Source organism: Lepidochelys olivacea, assembly GCF_965140295.1.
Source record: "Lepidochelys olivacea isolate rLepOli2 genome assembly, chromosome: 1".
NCBI classification, from domain to species: Eukaryota; Metazoa; Chordata; order Testudines; family Cheloniidae; genus Lepidochelys; species Lepidochelys olivacea.
The window spans coordinates 83027582-83054270 of NC_140411.1; the positions used below are offsets into that span (position 1 = coordinate 83027582).

At 41.7% G+C, this 26689-nt stretch overlaps 1 protein-coding gene across 2 annotated transcripts in view; it reads left to right on the top strand.

Moving 5' to 3' along the window:
- SCEL (sciellin) overlaps positions 1–7821 on the top strand; it is a 91454-nt gene extending 83633 nt beyond the window's left edge. For both annotated transcript variants that reach the window (XM_084617125.1, XM_084617126.1), the window contains exons 17-19: positions 1956–2064; positions 3215–3317; positions 4022–7821. In XM_084617125.1, the coding sequence (XP_084473251.1) occupies positions 1956–2064; positions 3215–3317; positions 4022–4038 (229 nt within the window). In that variant the 3' untranslated portion in view covers positions 4039–7821. The remainder of the gene's footprint in view (positions 1–1955; positions 2065–3214; positions 3318–4021) is intronic.
- The last annotated feature ends 18868 nt before the right edge of the window (positions 7822–26689 follow it).

A 26689-nucleotide genomic window follows, 5' to 3' on the forward strand; every position in this document is an offset into this window, starting at 1 on the left:
GGGTGCAAATCTACCTCAAACTAGCCTGCTGCACACTAACTGTTTGTGTAGATCCTCCTGCCATGCACTAAATGTTCCCTAGTGCCCTTTGATCAACAGATCCACACAGACTGTTAGTGCACGGCAGACTAACACGAAGTAGATTTATACCCCAGCCTGCCATGCACTAACTGTTCATATAGCCATGCCCTTAGTCTTGCCAGTGCTGACATTTACAATCTTTAATAAAACAATGGCCAGTGCTTTAGGTGATAGAGTTGGCTCTGAGCTTCTGTATATATCTACTTTTGGCAGATGTTGGTTTTGGACGATTCTCTTTGCTATAGTGGAGACAGTCTGTAATGAACAAATGTTTAGACCACAGAGATGGATAAATAGACTGATGTGGGGAGTGGGAGGTGGTGTGCACTTAAAAGTTTTATTTGTAACAGTAGGTAAGATATATTTCCAAGTACGGAGGGAATACCTGCTCAAATCAGTAATACCTCACCTATTAATAAAAATAAGTTTTTAACTGTGCCCACTATTTTAAATTCGGATAATATTCACATTCCCATTATTTGGGAATAATCACATTCAGAAAAACTCATAATGAAAATAGGGCTAAAATGTGAATGTTTAGGGGTGTAGGTATGGATAGTCTTATAGAGCAAACAGCAGCAGGAAATGGGAATGGATACAGGAGCATAACAGTGTGTGGATGTGAGCAAAATTAGTTCAATTTATGCAGCCAGCACAGCAACAGCAGATGAGGATGTCTAGAGAAAAGATCGGGGACAATATGACAAAAAAAGGTAAAGAGAACTGAGAGGATGAGTTACTACAGAAAATTCTTTCCTGGGTATCTGGCTGGTGAATCTTGCCCATATGCTCAGGGTTCAGCCGATCACCATATTTGGGGTCGGGAAGGAATTTCCCCCCAGGGCAGGCGGGAAGGAATTTCCCCCCAGGGGAGATTGGAAGAGGCCCTGGAGGTTTTTTGCCTTCCTCTGTAGCATGGGGCACAGGTCACTTGCTGGAGGATTCTCTGCTCCTTGAAGTCTTTAAACCACAATTTGAGGACTTCGATAGCTCAGACATAGGTGAGAGGTTTATCGCAGGAGTGGGTGGGTGAGATTCTGTGGCCTGCATTGTGCAGGAGGTCAGACTAGATGATCATAATGGTCCCTTCTGACCTTAATATCTATGATCCAAACAGTACACATGTTAATTTGACGGCAATGAGAGCAGGAAACTGCTTCCAGCTGCTTCTGCACCAAAACTCAGTGCATGATTGGGCACTCGACTGAGAGTCTAAATCCAACCATCAAGTTGCTGGGAATGCTCCTCTGAGATATTAAGTTCTCCTAATCACTAGCTTCCATCCCTGCTCCCTCCACTTAAGGTATGTCTGTACAGCAACTTCTTGAGCCAGTGTGCTAAAAATAGCAGTGTGGCTGTAGTGGCATGGATGATGGCTCAGGCCAGCTATCCGAGTACAATCTCGTTTGTGTGGCCCCTCCAGGTACATATTCAGTCAGCTAGCCTGACCCACCACCCATGCTGTTGCAGCCACACTGCTGTTTTAGTGTGCTACCTGGAGCAGAGATACTGTCTACCTGTGCTGAGCAACACCTTCCCAGCTACTGGGTACACAGGTACCTTACTGTGTACACTCCCAGGTAGCCAGCAACTTAATACATTCTGACTGCTATTTAGAATCATTTAGCTCACCAAATAAGGCCAGTATTCTTGCTACCTGGTAAATGTATTAATCAGGTTGCCCATCCCTGCAGTGCATACATCACGACCATTAATTAGAACATGGAATATCGATGCATCATTATTACATTCCTGACTGATGTGCTGTATACTAATGGCCTTCCACAGTAATATACTAAATTAATCAGTTCTCCCTCTTGATTTCAATGGGGGCTGCTTTTCTCACAGTTGGTGTTTATATTATGTACACACAGGAGTATAATTGAAAAAGATATGTGTACATACTGCCGGAAGCCGTTGGGCATAGATTCCAAAATGATCTTAGATGCCTTACAGATTTGCTGTCACTCAACTTGCTTCAAGGTAAGAAGGGGTTTCACTTCCTGCCATGAAATATAAATAAAAATATATCCTGAACAACATGAATTATATTACATATATCATAAAACAATGTGTAGGCCTTAGCACCTCTCCCTCCAGGAGCAGAACAGAGCCTGCACTGAGAGACGGAAGTTTTTGCCTTGGCACCATGCACCTCTTTTTCCCCTCTTCCGGTCCTATGGGTGGTGAGGGAACCAGCAGGGCTGCTTCAGATTTTCCCACCCACTAATCCTGCAAGAGAAGCTTTCAGTTGTATTGACTTGCAGTCTTATCCCCTACATGTCACAGAACCCTCTTACCACTCCTTTCTAGGAGGAGTTCAGGGGACATTAATTGTTAGGATGCTCTGGAAATCTTATGAAGGAGCTGTATTTTCCAGGGACTAGTAGGAGTTAGTGAGGCTGGGCAGTACAGCATAGGTAAAGTTACCCCTTTGATGTGAACAGTTAGCCAAAATGTGGAATCTTGTGGGTTGTCTCTATTAGGAGAGAAATTGATGATGGAATCAGATATTTCTTTCATGTAATCATGTTTATTTAGAATGTATGTAAAGTCCCATTTCCCTGAACACAGTAAGAATCAAGCAAGAGACAATTTCACTGCTCACAGTTCCAAGCTCTTTTCTAGTCAACGCTTTTAGTTTTTTCTCAGTGGCAAACTATCAGTGCTTCTGTGTCTGGTTCTTCCTTGCTGCCTTTTTTGGTCTCCTTTTGTGGTGTTTCTGAATGCACCTCGCTCTTGCACTCAGAGCTCAGTTTCTGTACCAGTCTTGCATGGCCTGTGTTTTGGGAAGTGAATCCTGTTTCAGCTATCTATTTCATAAAGGTGAAGATTGTTAAACAGCACACTTATCTGAACCACCTTAGTGGAAAAGGGAATTAAGAATATTGGGGAGGAAAATCTACAGTTTGCAAGGCAGAAGGTACTGAACCTTGGGCACCGCATGAAAATAATAATTTGACTATGCTGATTAGGATTGCTATTCCTTGGAGAGATTGTGTTCAGTGACACTGAAATACTATTGGCCACAATTCTGTCCTTGGATGCTTACATGCTGGAACTTAAATAAATATTAGACAGATTTTTGGATGTCTTTTTTACATAAGACTGTGCATATAATTATGTGTTAAAGTGTGAAGTGTGCAAAAGACCTCTGGAAGATCTGAAAGCAGGAGACAGCATTTGGATTTACAGAAATACTGTACATTGTGAACCCTGCTATTTCAAAATTAAAGGTAAGTTGTAGGAAGATTACACTGTAGCAGATTGGATTAAATGCTCTGTTTTCTCTCTCAGATTTCCAAAGTATCTTTCACAAAATGCAATACCATTTTTGTTTCAGTGACGGTTTCTGGTGACATCTGTCACACTGTCTAGAGTGGCTCACAGCCGTGAGTGCCAACATCAGGGCAGACTGTCAAGAAGCAGGGCAGAGACCCCAAACTAGTTGTATGTTCTCTAATTAGATTGCACCAACCCAGTAACAAGTGTGAATTTCTAAGCATTATAACAATCTTACCATGGAGTCACAGACAGTCTTATTGGGCAGTCCAGTCTAACTTGCCACCAACGCAAGCTGAACTTAGTGATACAGTAACTCTCCACTTAACATTGTTTCGATCTTACGTTACCCTAAAACTTGGGCCGGGACTGCTACCCATAGGAACGGTAAGCCTAGCCCAAAGTCCCCTACCCATAGAAACCCTAATGCTAGGGAGGAGATGCCTACCCATAAGAACTGTAATGCTGGGGTGGGGATGCCTACTCATAGGAAGCCCAACCCTAGCACGGTGATGCCTACCCATAGTATCTGACCACTAAGTATCTGGCCCCAATATCTCTTTACAACAATTCAATTGCCTTCATTTTTGTGTGTTTAGAAAGTGTTGATTGTCTATTTGCTGTGATGCTTCTACTCAGTCTTTTCTTTGTCTTGCAGAAAAATGGATCTACTAGTTTTGGCTTCCAGAAACTAGGATAAAGATACACCAGTATTTAGTTAAATACAACTTCCTAATAATTAAACCTATGTAAAATGTTTAATTTTTTTTGTTAAGACTGACATATTCTAAATATAATATTACTAAATAGTCACTATAGGAACATAATCTATGAGACTTAAAATGACTATAAATACTTCCAGAAAGCAACAGAATGTATGGTTCAGTATGTCCATCAGATGAATGAAAGTTATTTCTACATGTGATTTAGCAAAAGTAGAAATATATCATATGGAAGGACATATCTCTGCCTGTGAGTTTTGAAGGACCTGTTTTCTGTTTATCCAAAATATGCCTGGTAACAAATAAAGAATTGTTATCTTTATATGCTATGTTTTTAATATTGATACATTTGTAATCAATGTGTTTTTGAAAACCAGTGGTCTTATGGTTATCCAGTACAGTTATAAAATGTATACTCTACATGACATTACTTTCTTATATACAGTATACACTTTTGCAAGGTGGTGGATGCAAACACCTTGTGACTGCTAATTATAAAGAACATAAAAAGCACTTTTCTTGGCATAGAAAATATATTAAAGAAATGAAAAGAATTGTTCATTATTTGTCACAATACATCTGTTCACAAAGAGTCAGCAATATTCTGCATTATTCACTGAGAGTCATAAAGTAGTTCAGTGATTTATTGAGCTACAGTGATAGGTTTTGGCTCCTGCATTCTGTCTTGGGATCTTTGCTTGATCTTTTACATCATTAACATTATTTGACATTATTAACATTAATTTTTTCTCCTTTGTATCTCAGCAAAAAATCATTGATCAAGTGTGACTATGAAAGAATACTTTTTTTTCAAAGGGGTAAAAAAAATAAAAATGCATGTGGAAATCAACTGATTCCCAGACAAAAACCTACTGGTGAAAGGAGCGTTTAGTTGAAAGAACTACCTGGGTATTTCTTATTCCTTCTCTGCTGTTACTTAGAAGACAACTGGGTAATGCAGATCAAAACAATTTATTTGAGGAAAAGTTAAACTTAATGGGCTAGATCTTGCAATGTGGTCAAGCAGCGTGGAGTGCACGTCATGTATAGTCTGTGCAGGGGTGTGGCTTAAAGTTCACCTTTGCAGTCCTATGATTTTGCTACTATTCTGTGCAGTTCAGTCCCCCTGCAGTGTGAGGGCTGCTGCAATTTAAGCAGAGTTGCTATGGTCATAAGGGGCTAAAAACAGGTGAAGATTAGCATAGTGCAGGGTGTCCTGTCCATACTTCCTTCGTCCAGACATGCCCACCCCTGTCTTTCCTGTCAAATCTGTAGCAGTAGGGGTAATAGGCATGAAAGTCCCTCAGCTGTACCCTCTTTCAGGGCCTAGTTAAGATTGTGTAGGGCAAGGCAGCGCTTACATAAAAGATTATTTGGCCTACTGGTTTTTATGAAACCTTCTTGTGAATTAATTAAAGCAACTTTAATAAACATGTTGTAAATATGAATCCTGGTTTGAGCCAACTGCTGACAAATACTTTCCAATTAAAGAGTGCTGGGACTTCTCTGCTTCATAAGGGAACAATGTCCACAATGACGTGGAGAGAGTTGGTCCAAAATATTTAACACTAGAGGATACATATTCAGTCCTGGTGGAAGCCTGCACCTGGACCAACTGAGATTGGCCGTGTGTGGTTACAGAAGAAGTTATGAATTAGAAACATAGCACTGGGATCTAGAGGCCAGTGTTGTCCACATCTGATATTTTGTTTCAGTCCATTGCAAAGGTTAGGGGCCAGTAGAAAATCTAAACAAATGTGGGGGCATTTAGATCTGGGGATTTGATTCAGGCCCATCCATAATAAAAATGTTTAGTGGCTGGGAAGCAGCAATATAAAAATAATAATACATAATTCTGTGCTCATGAATTCATACTTGATAAGCAGCCATGGTAATTGTGCCATATGTTTTATTGTTGTTTTTATTATATGTATATATGTGCTGAAAAATAATAACAGTTTTTTGGCGCTTGAAGTTTAGCACATAAAAGGACTGGAGAGTAGTATCTATTTAAAAATATCATATTAACATCTCAATGCTCATGTAGCAAAACTAAATCTCTTTTGCATCCTTTTTGCATATCATTAGCGTATAATGTTTAATTTTTCTTTGACTGGTGCTTCATGGAAACATCCAAAGGAACAGTTTTGCAGGCAGCTGTTTTAATGAATCCTTTATCTTCAATAATGCCTTTAAATTATACTGAAAAGCTGCATTGAGGGATGCTATAGTAAATTATGTGGGTTTTTGTGATTCATCAAGACCATTTTCTCGACATGTAATGGATACTTCATTTTACAAAGCAGGGGCACAGCTCCAAAGAAGGGGAGGAATCAAGCAATAAGGAAAAAAATAATACAAGCATGGAGAAAGAAATAATCTTTATAGAATGGGAAAGTAGATATTAATATGTTTCAAAGATGTAGTTTACTTGAGGATTACTCACTTATTGAATAACACAGGTGTGACAATTAGGGTCCAGACACCCTAAATAGAGAAAAGGGTGTCTGAAACCCCAAAGAACAAGCAACTGAATCAACAGCTTGTATATAATGTTATGTATAAATATGTCTCGTAAAGTGTCTGCTGAAAGCTTGTAATGTTCTGAACTTAAGAGTCATTAGGAGATATGTATGCAGGTTATGTTTATGAATGTATGCATGTATATGTGTGTAGAAAATGGCAATTGTAATTGGGGGACCTTCCAGGCTAGTTGTTTACATAAAACTCCCAGCACCTAGCATTTTACAACCCAGAAAAAATCAATGATGGATCATTAATGTTAATGGAAAGACATTGACACTGAAAAGGAAATACCATTCTTAGGCCTTGTCTACACTACACGGTTAAGTTGACGTAACAGACGTACAGCCATCGCACTAATTACTTTGGTTTTTCATGTCCACACTACAGTTCCCCTGCCAGTGGTGCTAATCCTCACCACAAGCACTTGCACCGACTTAAGTGTGGCAGTGTGAGGCGCTGACAGCCCAGTTCTGTAGACTCTGCATGAATCCTTCAGCTGGGAGTTCCACTGTTGGATGTTGATAGCCCGGGCTGTTGGCTCTGTGCAGAGCCCCACTGCCTGATGTTGACAGCTTGGGCTGTTGGCTCTGCGTGGAGCCCCGCTGACCAGTGCTGACAGCCTGCATGGCACTGACAGGCAATGTAAATAGTGCAGGGTCTACACAGACACTGCATTGTCCTAACTACATCAACCTAAGCACTACTCCTCTTGTGGAGGTAGAGTTATTAGGTCAGTGTAGTGGAGGACTTATAGTGGCTGCATTGTGCTGTAGTGTAGACACAGGGCTAAGTCGACATAAGGTTGAATTTGTAGTATAGACCTGGCCTTAGAAGACTAAGGAGGAGGAGGTTTCCCCTGCTCTGCGTTACTATTGTCTGAAAGAAAGAGGGAAAAAAACCTGCAAACCCTGTTACAAAGGAAGGGAGGATTTTGAAGTGACGTCTATCGAAACAGAGGGCCAACATCTAAGTGGGGTGCTGTCTGTGAAACACTGGATCCCCTTTCAGACAGAGGGCATGCTGGGAAACTGTTCAGAGGCAGTGGTTAATTTGTATTAGAAAAGGGAATTTAGCTAACATAGACGTACAATGCCTGATGATGCGTCTTTATGGTTATTTTCTGAGTAACTTGTATGTTTTTGCTTTTCCTTACTATTTCCATCTTTGAATCTGTGATTTTTCCATTAAATAAACTTTTTGTTTATTTTTACCCCAAGCAGGTCTCTAGTGTGCAGACTGTGTGTGTGTCAAAGTGAACTGATATTTGGGGCAGGTTTCATGCCATTCTGTGATGAACCAGAGGGGAAAAGCCCAAGTGTCTGGTAGTTAAGAATTCTGGGAAACAGATTTGTGGAGACTTGGGACCAGAAGGTGGTGTTGAGGGCACTCTGCAAGGAGTAACTTGGCTGAAGAAAGCCAGGGTGAAACCTTATGCTTGTAGTCAGACCTCTGAGCCATAGCAAAATGTCATGGCCACTTTATTACACCTTTCATAGGCTGGGTAGTTCCTTTGTGCGCAGCCCATTTACTTGGACTCTATATAGATATCTGGATCTGGTTCTTTAGTCTCTGCTCCCTCATCCTTGCTCTCCTGACACTTCTAACATAATCTGGTCACTTTACCTGCTTCTTAGGCCTCTTCCCTCCCCAGTGATTTGTTCTTGGCTCCCTATGTTGTGTGCTTGGGTGGCAGGTATCAAAGGCAAGGGTAGGCTGTACCTTCCCAAACAACCTAGCATGGCCCTGCCCATGCTCCGCCCCCAGGCCAGGCCCCCTCCTGCAGTTTCCAAAGCACACTGCTTGGCTGGCCCGGGCTGGCTGGCCTGCTTCCTACAGGAGGTCAGGGCGGCTGGTGCTGGGGCCGTGCCGCCTGGAGCATGGGGGCTGGCCACGCCTCCTGGAGCACCGGGGCCAGGAGCACTGCTGCCTGGCACATCAGGGCTGAGGCCTCACCCCCTGGCTGCCCAGCGCTGAGGCTGGGGGCCAGGGCGGGGGTGACCTTGGTTCCTGCAGGCGTGGGGGGGGGGGCAGATGGGAAGGGGCAGGACTGGGCACAAGGGGAGGCACCAGAGGCTAACTTTTCTAACTCTCTAATATATATCATTTTTCTGCTTACTTATTAAATCTCTATATACCTCCCACCACAGGTCTGATTTTGCTCTTACTTACCGTGATGTAAAATCAGTGTAAATCTATTGACATCCGTGGAGTGACTCCTGATTTATACAGGTGTGAGTGAGTGGAGAAGAAAGCGGATTCCCCATTTCCCTGCACCTTGTGAAATCATTTACAGCGATTCAAAGCTGAATGCAAAGTGGGTATGGAACATACCAAATTGGAACGGTCGTATTTTACCCCAATCTGCATAGATGTCAATGACTACACAAGGTGCAGAGCCGTGAATAATCATTCCTATATCAATATATGCAAAGCCTCCTATGTTACCTGTCTCACCACTCATCCCTAGCATGTGCCTTATGATATGTGCCAGAAGCAGGGTGGGTGGGATAGAGTGATACTCTGATACTGCTGCCTCAGGCACTGTCTGCAGGCAGCATCATTTAGAGAAATCTTAAAGCTGCTGTAAGTTACACCAGGGGTTGTTTTCGTGCAAGGTCAGGAGAATGGAAAGGTAGCACCATGTTGCCCACTCCTCAGCTGCACCAGGCACAGGCTCCTCCCTCCTCATTCTCCTGGACATCAATGTGGTATCTGAGCCCTCTTTTCTGTGGGCCTCCCCCAGGGTCAGTTCTTGGCCTTGTGGTTCTTTTCTGTGTAAATTCCCCCTCTCTCCTTTTATCTCTACTGCTAAAAGGACAGTGACAAGTGGCTCAGGACTAAAACGGAGGTTTTTGTTGACTTTTTTGTAACAAAACCAAAGATTAATAGCAATGGCACCACATTGAGATCCCACTTCTCATTCTAACCTTCGAGACTCTTTACAACCCCTCTCCTTACTGGTCTGCTCTTATTTCTTGCCTCATCATCCCTGCTGCCTCGCTCCCTTTTGCCAGCAGTGCCAGCCCTGCTAACCCAATCATCTGTTTCTCCAACAATCACCTCTTTTAGTATGCCTCTTTTAATGCTAACTCTTACGTGATTCATCAGGCCACTGTGTGGTTCTTAAGATCTCTCTTTAAGACCCACGTCTGTTGTGGTGCTTTTAAGAACTCAGCCAGTGATGGTTTTCAGGGCATAGGCAGTTTAGTTAGCACTTTATTTATAGATAATTCATCATTATTAATAATATAATAAATATTTACAACTATTGAAATACAAATATATGTAACAATTGTACTAATTTGACTGAATCTCTCTTTTCTCAACCTTAATATGCACTATTCTGTGAGCTATTTAGGGCAGGGACTTTATCTTGTATATCTTGGTGCAATGCCTAGCACAATGGGGCCCCAATTCTGATTGGGGCCTCTCTGCACTACTACCATATCAAAACATAATTAATAACTATGTGTATGGATCATGACAAAAGCAGAACATCTTCCTCAAAATAACTACCTTGTAGTTTTAATAACTGGCTAGGAGCTTCAGTGCCGTATCACAATTATACATTAACAGCTACATTCTCATTCTCTACACCAAGACTTGCAATTACTTGGTTTTGTCCTATAAAAGTCAATATCAGAGTTTAAATCATGCAGACAACCTATGGGTCAGTCATGACACTATTATGCATTCAACGGACACCTATTTTCAAAGTAATCAGCCAGTTAGTGAGTTTAAAAAAAGGGCATCCAGAACTTAAAATCACCTACCAAGACAACAACACAAGATCTGAATTGTTTCTGAGAAAAAGTTCAAGCCAATATATCTCCTAATGTGGAACAAGGAATTTTTGCTAATCTGCAACTGATGTTCATGAGAGTACTTTTATACCAAAGTATTCAAAAGAAGCATAAAAGAGACAGGAGGAGGAGACAGATTAGAGGCAGAACTTTAAAGAAAAAAGTTAAGGACAAGTAGACGCAGAGCTTTTAAAAGTGGAGGATGAGAATTTGGAAAGCAATAATAAGCATACAATCTCAGGACATGTCCATTCATGGAGTGTTGGCATATATTCTGTTGCCACTGAAGTTAATGGTAAAACTTTCAGTGATTTCAAAAGAAGCAGGCTCCAACCTTTTGTGTTTAAAACTGGGGTCCTTGCAAACATTTGTTTTATCCCTGTGGGCAAAGTACAGCCCGGGGGCCACATCTGGTCCTTCAGACGTTTTAATCTGGCCCTCAAGGTCCTGCCAGGGAGTGGGGTCAAGGGCTTGCTCTGCGCGGCTCCCAAAAGCAGTGGCACATCCCCCTTCTGGCTCCTACATGTAGGGGCAGCCAGGGGGCTCTGTATGCTGCCCCACCCCAAGCGCTGCCCCCGTAGCTCCCATTGGCCAGCAAAAGGGGCCAATGGGAAGTGCAGGGGTGGCGCCTACAGACAGGGCAGTGCGCAGAGCTGCCTGGCCACACCTCCATGTAGGAGCCAGAGGGGGGACATGCTGCTGCTTCTGGGAGATGCTTGAGGTAAATGCTGCCCAGAGGCTGCACCCTTGACCCCCTCCTTTTCCCCAGCCCTGATCCCCCTCCTGCCCTCTGAACCCCTCAGTCCCACCCTCCTGCACCCCAGAGCCTGTACCCGGAGCCCTCATTCCCCCCACCCGCACCTGCAGCCCCCTGAAGTTCTATTATTATGATTTAAAACCATCAAATATTTTGAATTATAAAGTGTTTTGAAGGTGTACAAAGTAGTGTAATTGGTGCTTGCATTTTACTTTACTGCAGGGAGTTAGGAGATAAAGCTATTTACAAGTGAAGGTGGTGTGTATTCATACTCCTATGTTAGCAATGTGTATATTTCCATATTACATGGTGCTTACAGGTTCAAGCCCTATTCTGCATTGGCAAGTGTGTCTAGATTAGGGTTTTGTGCCCATGTGTTTACATTGGTGTAGTTATAGCAGTTTACACTAGGGCTGTCGATTAATCGCGATTAAAAAAGTTAACTCACGATTAACTTTAAAAAATTAATTGCGATTAAAAAAATTAATCACAATTAGTCACCGTTTTAATTGCACTGTTAAACAATAGAAAACCAATTGAAATTTATTAAATATTTTGGCTGTTTTTCTACATTTTAAAATATATTGATTTCAATTACAACACAGTATACAAAGTGGACAGTGCTCACTTTATATTATTATTTTTATTACAAATATTTGCACTGTAAAAATGGCAAACAAAAGAAATAGTATTTTTCAATTCACCTCATACAAGTGCTGTAGTGCAATCTCTTTATCATAGATTTTTTTCTTACATATCTGCACTCAAAAACAAAACAATGTAAAACTTTAGAGCCTACAAGTCCACTCAGTCCTACTTCTTGTTCAGCCAATCGCTAAGACAAACCAGTTTGTTTACATTTCCGGGAGATAATGCTGCCCGCTTATTTACAATGTCACCTGAAAGTGAGAACTGGCATTTGCATGGCACTTTTGTAGCCAGCATTGCAAGGTATTTATGTACCAGATATGCTAAACATTTGTATGTCCCTTCACGCTTTGGCCACCATTCCAGAGGACATGCTTCCATGCTGATGATGCTTGTTAAAAAAAATAATGCATAAATAAAATTGTGACTTAACTCCTTGGGGGAGAATTGTATGTCTCCTACTTTATTTTACCCACATTCTGCCATATATTTCATTATAACAGTCTCAGATGATGACCCAACACATGCTGTTCATTCTAAGAACACTTTCACTGCAGATTTCACAAAAAAACAAAGAAGGTACCAATGTGAGATTTCTAAAGATAGCTACATCACTCAACTCAAGGTTTAAGAATCTGAAGTGCCTTCCAAAATCTGAGGGGGATGAGGTGTGGAGCATGCTTTCAGAAGTCTTAAAAGAGCAACAATCTGATGCGGAAACTACAGAATCCGAAACACCAAAAAAGAAAATCAACCTTCTGCTGGTGGCTTCTGACTCAGATAATGAAAATGAACTCGCTTCAGTCTGCACTGCTTTGGATGGTTATCGAGCAGAACCCGTTATCAGCATGGATGCACGTCCCCTGGAATGGTGGTTGAAGCATGAAGGGACATATGAATCTTTAGTGCATCTGCCACATAAATATCTTGCGACAATGGCTACAACAGTGCCATGCGAACGCCTGTTCTCACTTTCAGGTACTATTGTAAACAAGAAACAGGCAGCATTATCTCCTGCAAATGTAAACAAACTTGATTGGCTGAACAAGAAGTAGGACTGAATGGACTTGTAGGCTCTAAAGTGTTATGTTGTTTTATTTTTGAATGCAGTTATTTTTGTACATAATTCTACATTTGTAAGTTCAACTTTCACGATAAAGAGATTGCACTACAGTACTTGTATTAGGTGAATTGAAGAATACTATTTCTTTTGTTTTTTTACAGAGCAAATACTGGTAATCAAAAATAATAATATAAAGCGAGCACTGTGTATTCTGTGTTGCATTTTGTATTCTGTGTTGCAGTTGAAATCAATATGTTTAAAAATATTTCAATAAATGGTATTCTATTATTGTTTAACAGTGTGATTAATCGTGATTAATTTTTTTTATTGCGATTACTTTTTTTAATCACTTGACAGCCTTAGTTTACACTTCTCATTCAGTCAAGCCTCTTACCCCCACTGTGATAGTTTGGGGAACATGTCTGTGCCCAGTAATGCATTTCATTTGGTTTTATTATGTAATTTGTAATTGCAGCCATAATTGCATCATTATGGATTACACCATCCATTTTATAACAGTGATTTAATATGGAGTGAGGAGACTATATCCGGAAAGCTGTTATAGAGCAATCACAGGTGAACAACATTGAACCACTCTCTTTTGCTTGAACAATGGAGTTTCTGTTGGCAGAGCCTTGGCCTTTGAATGGACTCTTCACTGTAGCCTGTTAGGGTAGAAGGGAGTTGGAGACAGCTGCATTTGCCCCTGCTTCTCCCAGGTTTAAATACATGGCTGGGACACTGACAGTTTCTCTGCTTGACCACCTATCCAAAGATGGCAAGGGACCGTTTCAAAAGGTAGCTGCTTTCTAAGCCAGGGAATCCCTTTCATAGCCAAGAACAGTAGACACAACTGGAGGGAGTGGAAGCAGGAGAGATTTTTGCCTCCCCTAAAGGACTTGGATCAAACTCAGCACTCACAAAAGGGTGTAAGGTCAGACTAAGGAGGTTACGTTCAGGAGTTTGTTGTTTTCCATAGATCTGTAACAATCCTGTGCTTTTTAGGAGCAACGTGTGTTTGTTTAAGAAGTTCCTTTGATAAGACAGTGTTACTTGCTGTACTGTTATGTTGTGCCTGAAGGTGTTAACTAGAAAACAGCACTCCCCATAGCTAGGTGATCTCTGGGAGGAAGGTGTCTGAACAAACTGGGGGCTTGGATGGGCTGAGGTACTGGTTCTGGGGTCTAGGTGGCCAGACTGTGTGATCCTACTGCTCAAGAGTGGTGTCAGACAGAGGGTCTGCACCCGAGTTGTGCACCTGAGAGACCCTGAGCGAGGCTCAGTGATCAGTCACAACCCAGACCTCGGGGGCTTAGCAGAATGTGGAATTCAGAAGTTGGAGCCCATCACAACAGTCTGGTGTCCCTTGAGAGAGCAGCACTGGAATGATGGTTGTGACACCCTATCTTTTTGAGTTTCCATAGACTGACCATCACTTTTTTTTTTCTTTTTGTTGGTAATTCAGTCTTTGATTAAAATACATCTAGTGATGAGCAAAAAACTTTAAAGGTGAGATGCTTGGTTTACATAAGAATTCAAATTGTTGCATCCTTATCCAAATCTCTGTTGAGAAAGTGTATGGGAATTCTGACAAAGATGGGTCGGAAATGGTGCAGGAAGAGTGATTTGTGTGGTAGTTCCTGTTCTAATCCCATCTTGATTCAGGAAGTGTAGTGGTTCATTACACGAACATTTCTGGAAATTCAGAAAAGTTTTGTGCCTGGTCCAATTTGAATTTGAAAGAAAGTTTAGGTGGTTTATTTTTTAACCATCGGTCCCTTAATATAGACTCGTAGATTCGAAGGCCAGAAGAGACCATTGTGATCATCTAGTCTGATCTCCTGTATAACTCAGACCATATAACTTTCCCAAAATAATTCCTTTTAGAAAAACATACAATTTTGATTTAAAAATTGCCACCACAACCCTTGGTCAATTGTTCCAGTGGTTAACTACTTTCACTGTTAAAAATATATATCTTATGTCCAGTCTGAATTTATATATTCGTTTATGTTTATTCCCATTTATGCCACCCATTGGATTATGTTATACCTTTCTCTGCTAGACTGAAAAGCCCATTATCAGATATTTGTTCCTCATATAGGTAGTCAACTAGTCAAGTCACCTTGTAACCTCATTTTTGTTAAGATAAATACATTGAGCTCCTTTAGTCTATTACTATAAGGCATGTTTCTTAATCCAATTCTTGTGGCTCTTCTTTGAATCCTCTTCGATTTATCAACATCCTTTCTAATTTTTGGACACCAGAACTGGATGCAATATTCCAGCAGCAGTCATACCAGTGCCAAATACAGAGATAAAATAACCTACTCGAGATTCTCGTTTATGCATCACAGGATTGTGTTAGCCCCTTTTGGCCTCAGCATTGGACTGGTAGCTCTTGTTCAGTGATAATCTATTCCCACATGTTTTTCAGAGTCACTGCTTCACAGGATAGAGTCCCCATCCTGTAAGTATGGCGTACATTCTTTGTTCCTAGATGTATTCATTTAAATATAGCCATACTGAAACTCATATAATTTGCTTTTGTCCATCGTACCAAGTGATTCAGATCGCTCTGTATCATTGATTTATCCTTTACATTATTTATCACTCCCCCAATACTTATGTTCTCTGCAAACTTTATCAGTGATGTTTTCTTCCATGTTATTGATAAAGATGATAAATAGCATAAGACCGAAGAACCAATCCCTGCCCGTTGCTGCTGGAAATACACCTGCAGTTACCCGTACAAAATTATATTTCATTCACACACTCTAGGGGCACCCACCCTTACCCCATTCCTCGGGCTCAGGCATGACCTTACGCTCTGTGAGTTTGCAGGGTCTTTTACCAGTGAAAGAGCCTTACACAGTAATATCCGACCTAACCTCTATTTATTAACAATTAGCAAAACAGAATGCACATGCTAAACATACAATGCTCACTGCAGTAAGGCAGATGAACTTTTCTTGATGGCCAGTCAGGATCAGGTCATCTAGGGGACTCCAGCTTAAGAATCATAGAATATCAGGGTTGGAAGGGACCTCAGGAGGTCACCTAGTCCAACCCCCTGCTCAAAGCAGGAACAATCCCCAACTAAATCACCCCAGCCAGGGCTTTATCAAGCCTGACCTTAAAAACTTCTAAGGAAGGAGATTCCACCACCTCCCTAGGTAACGCATTCCAGTGCTTCACCACCCTCCTAGTGAAAATTTTTTTCCTAATATCCAACCTAAACCTCCCCCACTGCAACTTGAGACCATTACTTCTTGTTCTGTCATCTGCTACCACTGAGAACAGACTAGATCCATCCTCTTTGGAACCCCCTTTCAGGTAGTTGAAAGCAACTATCAAATCCCCCCTCATTCTTCTCTTCTGCAGACTAAACAATCCCAGTTCCCTCAGTCTCTTCTCATAAGTCATGTGTTCCAGTCCCCTAATCATTTTTGTTGCGCTCTGCTGGACGTTTTCCAATTTTTCCACATCCTCCTTGTAGCGTGGGGCCCAAAACTGGACACAGTACTCCAGATGAGGCCTCACCAATGTCGAATAGAGGGGAATGATCACGTCCCTCGATCTGCTGGCAATGCCCCTACTTATACATCCCAAAATGCCATTGGCCTTCTTGGCAACAAGGGCACACTGACTCATATCCAGTTTCTCGTCCACTGTAACCCCTAGGTCCTTTTCTGCAGAACTGCTGCCGAGCCATTCGGTCCCTAGTCTGTAGCGGTGCATGGGATTCTTCCATCCTAAGTGCAGGACTCTGCACTTGTCCTTGTTGAACCTCATCAGATTTCTTTTGGCCCAATCCTCTAATTTGTCTAGGGCCCTCTGTATCCTATCTCTACCCTCCAGCGTATCTACCTCTCCTCCCAGTTTAGTGTCATCTGCAAACTTGCTGAGGGTGCAATCCACGCCATCCTCCAGATCATTAACGAAGATATTGAACAAAACCGGCCTGAGGACTGACCTTTGGGACACTCCACTTGATACCGGCTGCCAACTAGATATGGAGTCATTGATCACTACCCGTTGAGCCCGACAATTTAGCCAGCTTTCTATCCACCTTATAGTCCATTCATCCAGCCCATACTTCTTTAACTTGCTGGCAAGAATACTGTGTCAAAAGCTTTGCTAAGGTCAAGGAACAACACGTCCACTGCTTTCCCCTCATCCACAAAGCCAGTTATCTCGTCATAGAAGGCAATTAGATTAGTCAGGCATGACTTGCCCTTGGTGAATCCATGCTGACTGTTCCTGATCACTTTCCTCTCCTCTAAGTGCTTCAGAATAGATTCCTTGAGGACCTGTTCCATGATTTTTCCAGGGACTGAGGTGAGGCTGACTGGCCTGTAGTTCCCAGGATCCTCCTTCTTCCCTTTTTTAAAGATGGGCATTACATTAGCCTTTTTCCAGTCATCCAGGACCTCCCCCAATCGCCATGAGTTTTCAAAGATAATGGCCAATGGCTTTGCAACCACAACTGCCAACTCCTTTAGCACTCTCGGATGCAGCGCATCCAGCCCCATGGACTTGTGCTCGTCCAGCTTTTCTAAATAGTCCCGAACCACTTCTTTCTCCACAGAGGGCAAGTCACCTCCACCCTATGCTGTGCTGCCCAGTGCAATAGTCTGGGAGCTGACCTTGTTCGTGAAGACAGAGGTAAAAAAAGCATTGAGTACATTAGCTATTTCCACATCCTCTGTCACTAGGTTGCCTCCCTCATTCAGTAAGGGGCCCATACTTTCCTTGACTTTCTTCTTGTTGCTGACATACCTGAAGAAACCCTTCTTGTTACTCTTAACATCTCTTGCTAGCTGCAACTCCAAGTGTGATTTGGCCATCCTGGTTTCACTCCTGCATGACCGAGCAATATTTTTATACTCATCCCTGGTCATTTGTCCAATCTTCCTCTTCTTGTAAGCTTCTTTTTTGTGTTTAAGATCAGCAAGGATTTCACTGTTAAGCCAAGCTGGTCGCCTGCCATATTTACTATTCTTTCTACACATCAGGATGTTTTGACCCTGTAACCTCAATAAGGATTCTTTAAAATACAGCCAGCTCTCCTGGACTCTCTTCCGCCTCATGTTATTCTCCCAGGGGATCCTGCCCATTAGTTCCCTGAGGGTGTCAAAGTCTGCTTTTCTGAAGTCCAGGGTCCGTATTCTGCTGCTCTCCTTTCTTCCTTGTGTCAGGATCCTGAACTCGACCATCTCATGGTCACTGCCTCCCAGGTTCCCATCCACTTTTGCTTCCCCTACGAATTCTTCCTGATTTGTGATCAGCAGGTCAAGAAGAGCTCTGCCTCTAGTTGGTTCCTCCAGCACTTGCACCAGGAAATTGTCCCCTACATTTTCCAAAAACTTCCTGGATTACCTGTGCACCTCTGTATTGCTCTCCCAGCAGATATCAGGGGATTGAAGTCTCCCATAAGAATTAGGGCCTGCGATCTAGTAACTTCCATTAGTTGCCGGAAGAAAGCCTCGTCCACCTCATCCCCCTGGTCTGGTGGTCTATAGCAGACTCCCACCACAACATCACCCTTGTTGCTCACACTTCTAAACTTAATCCAGAGACTCTCAGGTTTTTCTGTAGTTTCATACCGGAGCTCTGAGCAGTCATACTGCTCTCTTACATACAGGGCAACTCCCCCACCTTTTCTGCCCTGCCTGTCCTTCCTGAACAGTTTATATCCATCCATGACAGTACTCCAGTCATGTGAGTTATCCCACCAACTCTCTGTTATTCCAATCACATCATAATTCCTTGACTGTGCCAAGACTTCCAGTTCTCCCTGCTTGTTTCCCAGGCTTCGTGCATTTGTGTATAGGCACTTGAGATAACTTGCTGATCGTCTCGCTTTCTCAGTATGAGGCAGGAGCTATCCCCTCTTGCGCTCTCCTGCTCATGCTTCCTCCTGGTATCCCACTTCCCCACTTACCTCAGGGCTTTGGTCTCCTTCCCCCAGTGAACCTAGTTTAAAGCCCTCCTCATTAGGTTAGCCAGCCTGCTTGCGAAGATGCTCTTCCCTCTCTTCATTAGGTGGAGACTGACTCTGCCTAGCACTCCTCCTTCTTGGAACACCATCCCGTGGTCAAAGAATCCAAAGCCTTCTCTCCAACACCACCTGCATAGCCGTTCGTTGACTTCCACAATTCGATGGTCTCTACCCAGGCCTTTTCCTTCCACGGGGAGGATGAACGAGAACACCACTTGCACCTCAAACTCCTTTATCCTTCTTCCCAGAGCCACGTAGTCTGCAGTGATCCCCTCAAGGTCATTCTTGGCAGTATCATTGGTGCCCATGTGGAGAAGCAGGAAGGGGTAGCGATCTGAGGGCTTGATGAGTCTCGGCAGTCTCTCCGTCACATCGTGTATCCTAGCTCCTGGCAAGCAGGAGACTTCTCGGTTTTCCCGGTCGGGGCGGCAGATAGATGACTCAGTCCCCCTGAGGAGAGAGTCCCCGACCAACACCACCCGCCTCCTTCTCTTGGGAGCGGTGGTCGTGGAACCCCCATCCCTAGGACAGTACATTTCATGCCTTCCAATCGGTGGAGTCTCCTTCTGTTCCCTTCCCTCAGATGTATCATCTAGTCCACTCTCCGCATTAGTACCTGTAGAGAGACCATGAAAATGGTTGCTTACCTGTATCTGCATTGCTGGTACATGGACGCTCCCCTTTCTTCTTCTGGAGGTCACATGCTGCCAAATTTCTTCACTGTCCTCCTGTCCCCGCAGTGCAGCCTGCTCTGAATCTTCAGAACATTGTGTCCGTTGAAGCATATCCTGACGTCTGTCCAGGAAATCTTCAGTTTCTCTTATGCAATGCAGGGTCGATACTTGTTTCTCCAGACCTTGAAGCTTCTCGTCCAATATGGAGACCAGCTTGCACTTTGTACAGACAAAGTTGCTTCTGTCCTGTGGAAGAAAGACAAACATGGCACATCCAGTACAGGTCACAACAGCTGAACACTCCCCATCCATATTACCATCCTACTATGAACTTCCTCAGGAGTTGTAGTGACTACTCAGAGAAGCCGGCAAGATGTAAGCCTCAGTGGGCTCTCCCCAGGCAAACTCCCTCTGTTAGCCTCTCTGCTGTTCGCTGCTCAGCTGGTTCGCAGCTGACTGGCTTTTTATAACAGTCAGGCCCACTCAAGGCTCACCTGGAACAAAGCACTCCCAATTCACACTTTTCAAACAACCAGTCAAGCACACGGTCAAACTGTCCCCACAACAGACACTCAGATACTTACCAACACAGCCTCCCTAATGCAGCCCTCCTCTCAGGCAGATCCCAGGCACTTCTTCACAGTGTGGTTTGTAGGATGTTGAGATCTGGCAGCTCTGATCTTGAGGCTGTGTCCTGGAGTTGGTTCCCAAGCACTTCCTTTTGGACCCTAGTTTATATAGTGAAACTTAAGTCTTCCTTAGCTGTACCTTAACAAATCATTTTACTAAAATATTACTAAACAATTTTCTAACCAATCCTAACAGACTGTAAAACAATCCTTTAACCAATTATACCCCATCACCTTAATTGATTTACATCAGCAAAATTAATTATGTAACAGACAGAAAGAATCAAGAACCAGACAGAGACCATACAGATAAACAATAGAGAAGTGGGGACCACAAAGACAAAACAATAAAGAAATGAGGATTTCACAACACAACTATTGATAAGTGATTTCTTGCCAGACAGAATGCTATCAAACTAAGTTTTCTTTAATCATCTTAAGATCTGTTTCTTTATCTGATGATGATGGATGCTATTAGGACAGGATCATCTTCTTAACAGCCTGATATTACATTGTTTTAATGTAATTTAAATGGAATGTGAGGTTGTGACTTTCTGCTTCTTGGCTAATGGCTGCTGCTCTCCTAATATGGTTGCAGACAAAGGCCTTAGGCCTTGTATGGTTGATTCCTTGTTTACAATTGTATTATGGGACCTATCAGGTAGGCAGTTTTTAAGCCATTTCATGTGTGCCATGTTAATTATGTATCTGTGGTGTCAATTTAAATGCCATACTGAAGTCTAACTGTATTTTAGCTACGCTATTGCTTTTATCAACCAAACTTGTAATCTCATTAAAAAAAATAAATTAGTTTGACAGGTTCTATTTGCCATAAACCCATGTTGATTGGCATTCTATATTACTCTCCTTTAGTTCTTTATTAATCAAGTCCCATATCAGCCATTCCATTACCTTGTCCAGGCTCAATATAAGACTGACTATCATTACCTGGTTCATTCTTTTTACACTGTTGGCACAAATTAACTTTCTTCCAGTCTCCTGGAACTTCCTTAGTGTTCCAAGACTTACTGACATTCAACATTAATGGTCCAGTGAACTCCTCAGCCATCTCTTTTAAAACTCTTGGATGCAAGTTAACTGGACCTGCTGATTTTAAAATGTCTAACTTTAGTAGCTTCTGATTAACATCCTCCAGAGATACTAGTGGAGTGGAAAGAGCATTGTCACCATCATATGAATGACTACATCATCTGTTCTTTCACAAATACAGAACAGATTTATTGAACACTTCTGCCTTTTCTGCACTATTATGGATAATTCCACCATTTCCATCTAGTAATGGACCAATACCATTGTTAGGATTCTTTTTGTTCCTAATATACTTGAAAATGCCTTCTTATTGCTCTTAACTGTGCTGGCCATAGATTTCTCCTTGTGCCCCTTTGCTTCTCTTATCTATTTTCTACCATTGCTAGATTCTGATTTATATTAATTACTATTAACTTCTACTTTCTTCCACTTGTTATATATATATTTTTATAGCTAGCTTCACTCCCCTTTTAAATCACGTCATTTTTAAACTAGTATGGCCTTCTTCCTTGACTGTAGAATTGTGGCTTTTGGGGCGCCTAGTAAAGTAGTCTTAAACAATTCCCAATAATATGCTTATACAGTTTTACAGCAAGAAAAGGACATCCAACCTAACATACGATGTTCTTTGGGGTTTTATTCAATCACAGTATCCTGTTTTTTCACCTTGTCCTTCAATCTTTTCCTTCTCAGGAAATAAATCTACTATAGGGACTGATGTGGTGTGTGAATTATTCAGATGTTCCTTGTGTGACACTGCACCCCATATTCTTCACAGTGATATCATGATATGATTATGACATAGTTATGATGTATTTTATGCAAGATAGGTCATGTGAGATGATATTGAAAAGATTATGATTTACTGAATATGATATCCTATTTGTATGCATATATCATTTTTGTATCTGAAGTTAGGAATATTGACTATGTATCTGTATTACAAATGTGTTTATACATGAGGCACGCCCACCAAACAAGATGCTTCCATTCTGAAAATCTGGGTGGGGAAGGGCCATTAGAGAAAACAATAGACCTTAGAAGAAGCTTATCTCCTACCTGGGGGCCTTTCTGAGGAGGCTACAAACAGCCTCTGAGTAATGGCTGCTGTGACACTACAGAGACATGTGACCAGGTCACCTGGTGCTGGACTCCATCTTGGGATATCAATATTTTTCCACTGACTGGCATGGGAACCAAGCTTTGAAACAAAGGGTTCCTGCCATATGCAAAAGCTATATAAGGCAGGGGAGTGACATCATCTTGGTTCTTCACTGACTCCCCACCCAAAGAGACTCCTGGAAGCACCTGTGGAACAAAGACAGAATTGGGGGAAATGCTAGACCCAGGCTAAAGGTATTTTGAGCCTATGAATGGAACACCTGGGGATTCCAAGCTGTAAGCAAGTGCAGCTTGCCCCTTAAGAATCTGCAGCCTGCTTGTATCATCACTTAGGGTGAGACTTTGCTATTCATATCTGATCTATACAGTATATTAAGCTTAGTCTCTGTGTTTTGTTTATTTGCTAGGTAAACTGCTTTGATCTGTTTGCTATTCCTTATAATCACTTAAAATCTATCTTTTGTAGTTAAGAAATTTGTTTTTGTTTTGTCTAAAACCAGTGTGTGGGAGTCATAACTTGGGATAAAAAGCTGTTGTATATTCCTCTTCACATTGAGGGAGGAGGCACATTTCATTACGCTGTGCAGTTCTCTGTGCAGCACAAGACGGTATAATTTTGGGTTTACCTTCCAGAGAGGGTGCGTGCCTGAGTAGCTGGGAAGTTCCCAGGAAGTTCCCTGCATGGAGCCTTCCCATGCAGGGCTGATCACAGTGTCTGCATGTAACTGCAGCTGGGTGTATCCCTGCCTGTATGTGTGATGGTGAAAATGCAGGCTGGAACCTGGAGAGAGTTTGTCACAGCAATAGAGTGTAAAGGGAGCCCAACCTGGTGGGTTGGGGTGGGGAGGCTCAGTGGTAACCCAGTTCCAGATGGCACCCCAGAAGGAACTCGTCACATCTTGATGCATCATGTGGCCAATGCTAAATACAGGGTTCTTTTTCACAGTCTAAGTTTTAATTTCTAAATACAAGAAGGTTAGTTAGCATTCAATTCTATTACCCTAAATTCACAGGAAAACTGCAAATTATAAAACTAGGTATATTTATCTGAATGGAGGAGGTGCTGACATAGTTGCTATCAAAATTGTTCTCAGCTTAATAACAAATATGTTGATTTTATTAAATCAGCTTCCCTAACCAAACACAGACAAAGAAATAAAAAGGAAGACAGAAAAGGAGAAAACAGGGAAGAAAAACTATCACTGTGAGTTGTATGTAGTGATATTTTACATCATGATGAAGCAGGGAGCATGTCTTTTGGTTAAGCAGAGGCTGTGGTGTAGGGTTAAGTCAGGCTGAAATCTGGTTTAAAGGCAAAATGCATGGGCTTTAAATCTCTCTTTTTAAGTCTCTCTCTCCAGAGGTAGGCTGTATGGGTTGGTTCATTGTCATGACAGATCATGCATAATCTTAAACATGGATACTCTAACAGTATCAGGTCATTAATGATAAGCTGTAACCCCATCTGTCCCCAGAACGCACACCTGGCTGATTGTGTTCTTTACTTTTCATGCATATGTGATACAGGCTCTGTGGGTCAAATTATACCCTCATTTACAGGTGTACATGAAGAAAAATGCAGCTGCACAAGTGGCCCTGAGAGCGTAATTTGTCTTGTACAGTCTTTATTATTGGTGATGATGATGATGCATGAGAAGGAAACAACCCTCTGTGAATTTTAGAATTTTGGTTTTCAGTTATAGCATTTAGGGGGCGGGTGGGAGGCTAAAGAAATTATTTTAAAATTTGATATGGAATTGATGAGACAAACTAGAACCCTCGATAATCCATTATTGCAATAACTTTTCACAGTGGAACTGTACTTTAAGAATATCAGCAGACCTTGGTCTTACCTTCTCTGTTCTGTCTTTAATGCAACACATCCCTTTGTGTAATTAAGACTGGATTACTGCTGTGCCTTCTATCTTGGGTTGCCTAAGAAGCAGCTTTAGCCTGTAGCTATTACGGAAGAGAGCAACATGCTTATTATCAGGGATGGGCAGATGGGACTCAGTCCCCCTGCTGCTTTGTTCTCTGCAGTGGGTGTCTATTGGCATGTGTTTTGATTTAAAGATTTGTACAATACTACATGAAGACCTAAGTAGTTTAACTCGACCAATGTTTTGACACCCTTTGGGCTAGCTTACTCTTTCAGGATTGGGAGTAGCAGGTGGCAGGCACATGTTACAATATTATAAGTTTGAATCAGACAGATTGATCAATAAATAAAAAGGGAGGAAATATGAAATGACAAGGACTTCATTGTGGTATGTAACTATCTGGTAACATTTTTTCTTTTGCCCAACCTTGTTGGCAAATATTGAGTCGATGACCAAAGCTGTTGATCCCTGTTGAGACATTAGTCACGTGAACACTGAAAAAATGTGCCAGGGTAGAAAATGTGTTAACTGCACTGTTAAAGAACATGACGGTAAATATGATTTTGTCATGAGTGTAGACAAGGACATGCGTAGACAAGCACTGAAGCCCCCATAACCCTTGCTCTAGCACATGCATTTATTTTTGTTAATAAAAATGTGCCCATCCAGAGCTCTGAGTGCATGCACAATATTATTAAAAATACATGCAAATTTAAAAGAATGGTCACAAAAGAGAAGAACCTCTTCCTTACTCAATGCACCCCTTTAAGGAATGCCTGGGAAAATAAATAGGCTGGCTCTGTAATATTCCTTAATGGTCAACAAATTCAAGCTCCGTCCAAGAAAGGGGAAAGGGTAGGACAATGAATTCCAAACTTGAGGACCCTTCCTGGAAAAGAACCTGCCACAACGCTCCTTCTGTTTAAACTTGGGGGCTTTTACCTCCATTGCCCCTCGCTGTGGTGTCACATGAGAAGGCATCTCCGAGGCTCTGTCTGCAATGGTGACAGCATTAGTCCAGTTCAAGGGGGACAATTGGTGTCATGTCCACACTAGTACCTCTCCTTGTAGCTGAACTAGTGGTAAAAACGGTTGGAAAATTTAGAAAATGTCTAGTGCAGAAAAGAGCTAAGGTAGTCAGGTATTCAATAACCTATTCTCACTAATTGACTAAATTGCTTTGGTTGTCTGGTTCAAGGAGCAAAGTTCATTTTCTATTTCTGTATCTCTATCCACACACACACATCTTCCTGTGTGTGCACCGCTGATGTTAACACTGACATTTAGTGTTTGCCATTGACTCACATACACTTCTGGTTGTCTTGTGATAAATCCTACTGGGTTAACACATGCATACTTCTGAATGTTAGTGCTTACTGCTTTTGTTAGTGGTTAAATACCTAATGGCAATTGGTGCGTTCCTTTGTCCTTGAATATATTTCTATTTCTGCTTCTCATAGAAGTGCATGCATAACTGAACAATTTTAATGTTACTTTTTGAGTTAGTGTAGAACAAAGAATAATAGCAAGTATTATAAACAAAGAGGTGCTTGCTTTGGTTCTCATACTAAAAATGGCTAGTTAACACTTTTAGCAAATTTATGAAAATGTGTTGATAATTTCTTAGTAATTTAGTAAATTACTTTGACATTCTGGCCTTAGTAATATTAACACCTGCTTTTCCAGATAAGATTGTGTTTTCACTGATGTTGATTTTATGATTTGGACCCTAAATACTGCAGGGATTTTATTAAAGCAATTCAGTCTTTGAAGAATTGGTTTAAACTCACTACCTCTTCAACCTCAAGCTTTAAGATGATGAAATTTGTTAACTGTCAGACCAGTTCAAAAGTATCTAAAAGTTAGGAGCAAAGTTCATGACAGTATAAAGTGGATGAGAAAGAAAGACCGTCATATGTGAGATTTCAGAAAAAATAGAAACAATATACAATTTGCCTTTTAGAATTAGATAGCAACCGCTGGATGAAGATAAATGAGAAAATCAGTGATAAAATCTATTGCAGTATAATGAGAGATCAGCAATTTGCCTGGGGCTTGCATCTATGCATAGGCAGATATGTAGGAGCTTATTCTTCTTCACCTAACTGGAATAATGATTGTACCTATCAGTAGCTGAGAAAACTGGAATGTATTATTCACTATAAGTAAAGATGGCAGAATTGGGGCCTCAGTAATTTTTTATTCTATTAATATTTTGAAATGTCCTTTATGTAATGGGTAGAGAGTACAGGGAAAAAAAACCCTTTTCATTTGCTTGTTTTAAAGGGGATCTTGGTACTGTCCCCTACATTGGGTATTGTATTAATCCTACAATGAGAAAACTTACAGTATCTGGAAGTCAAAAACGTTCAGAACCTGTCATATCTTCCCTTCCACCCAATTACAGTTACTGTTATTGTGATGCAAATAACAATTGTGCCTAGGAGC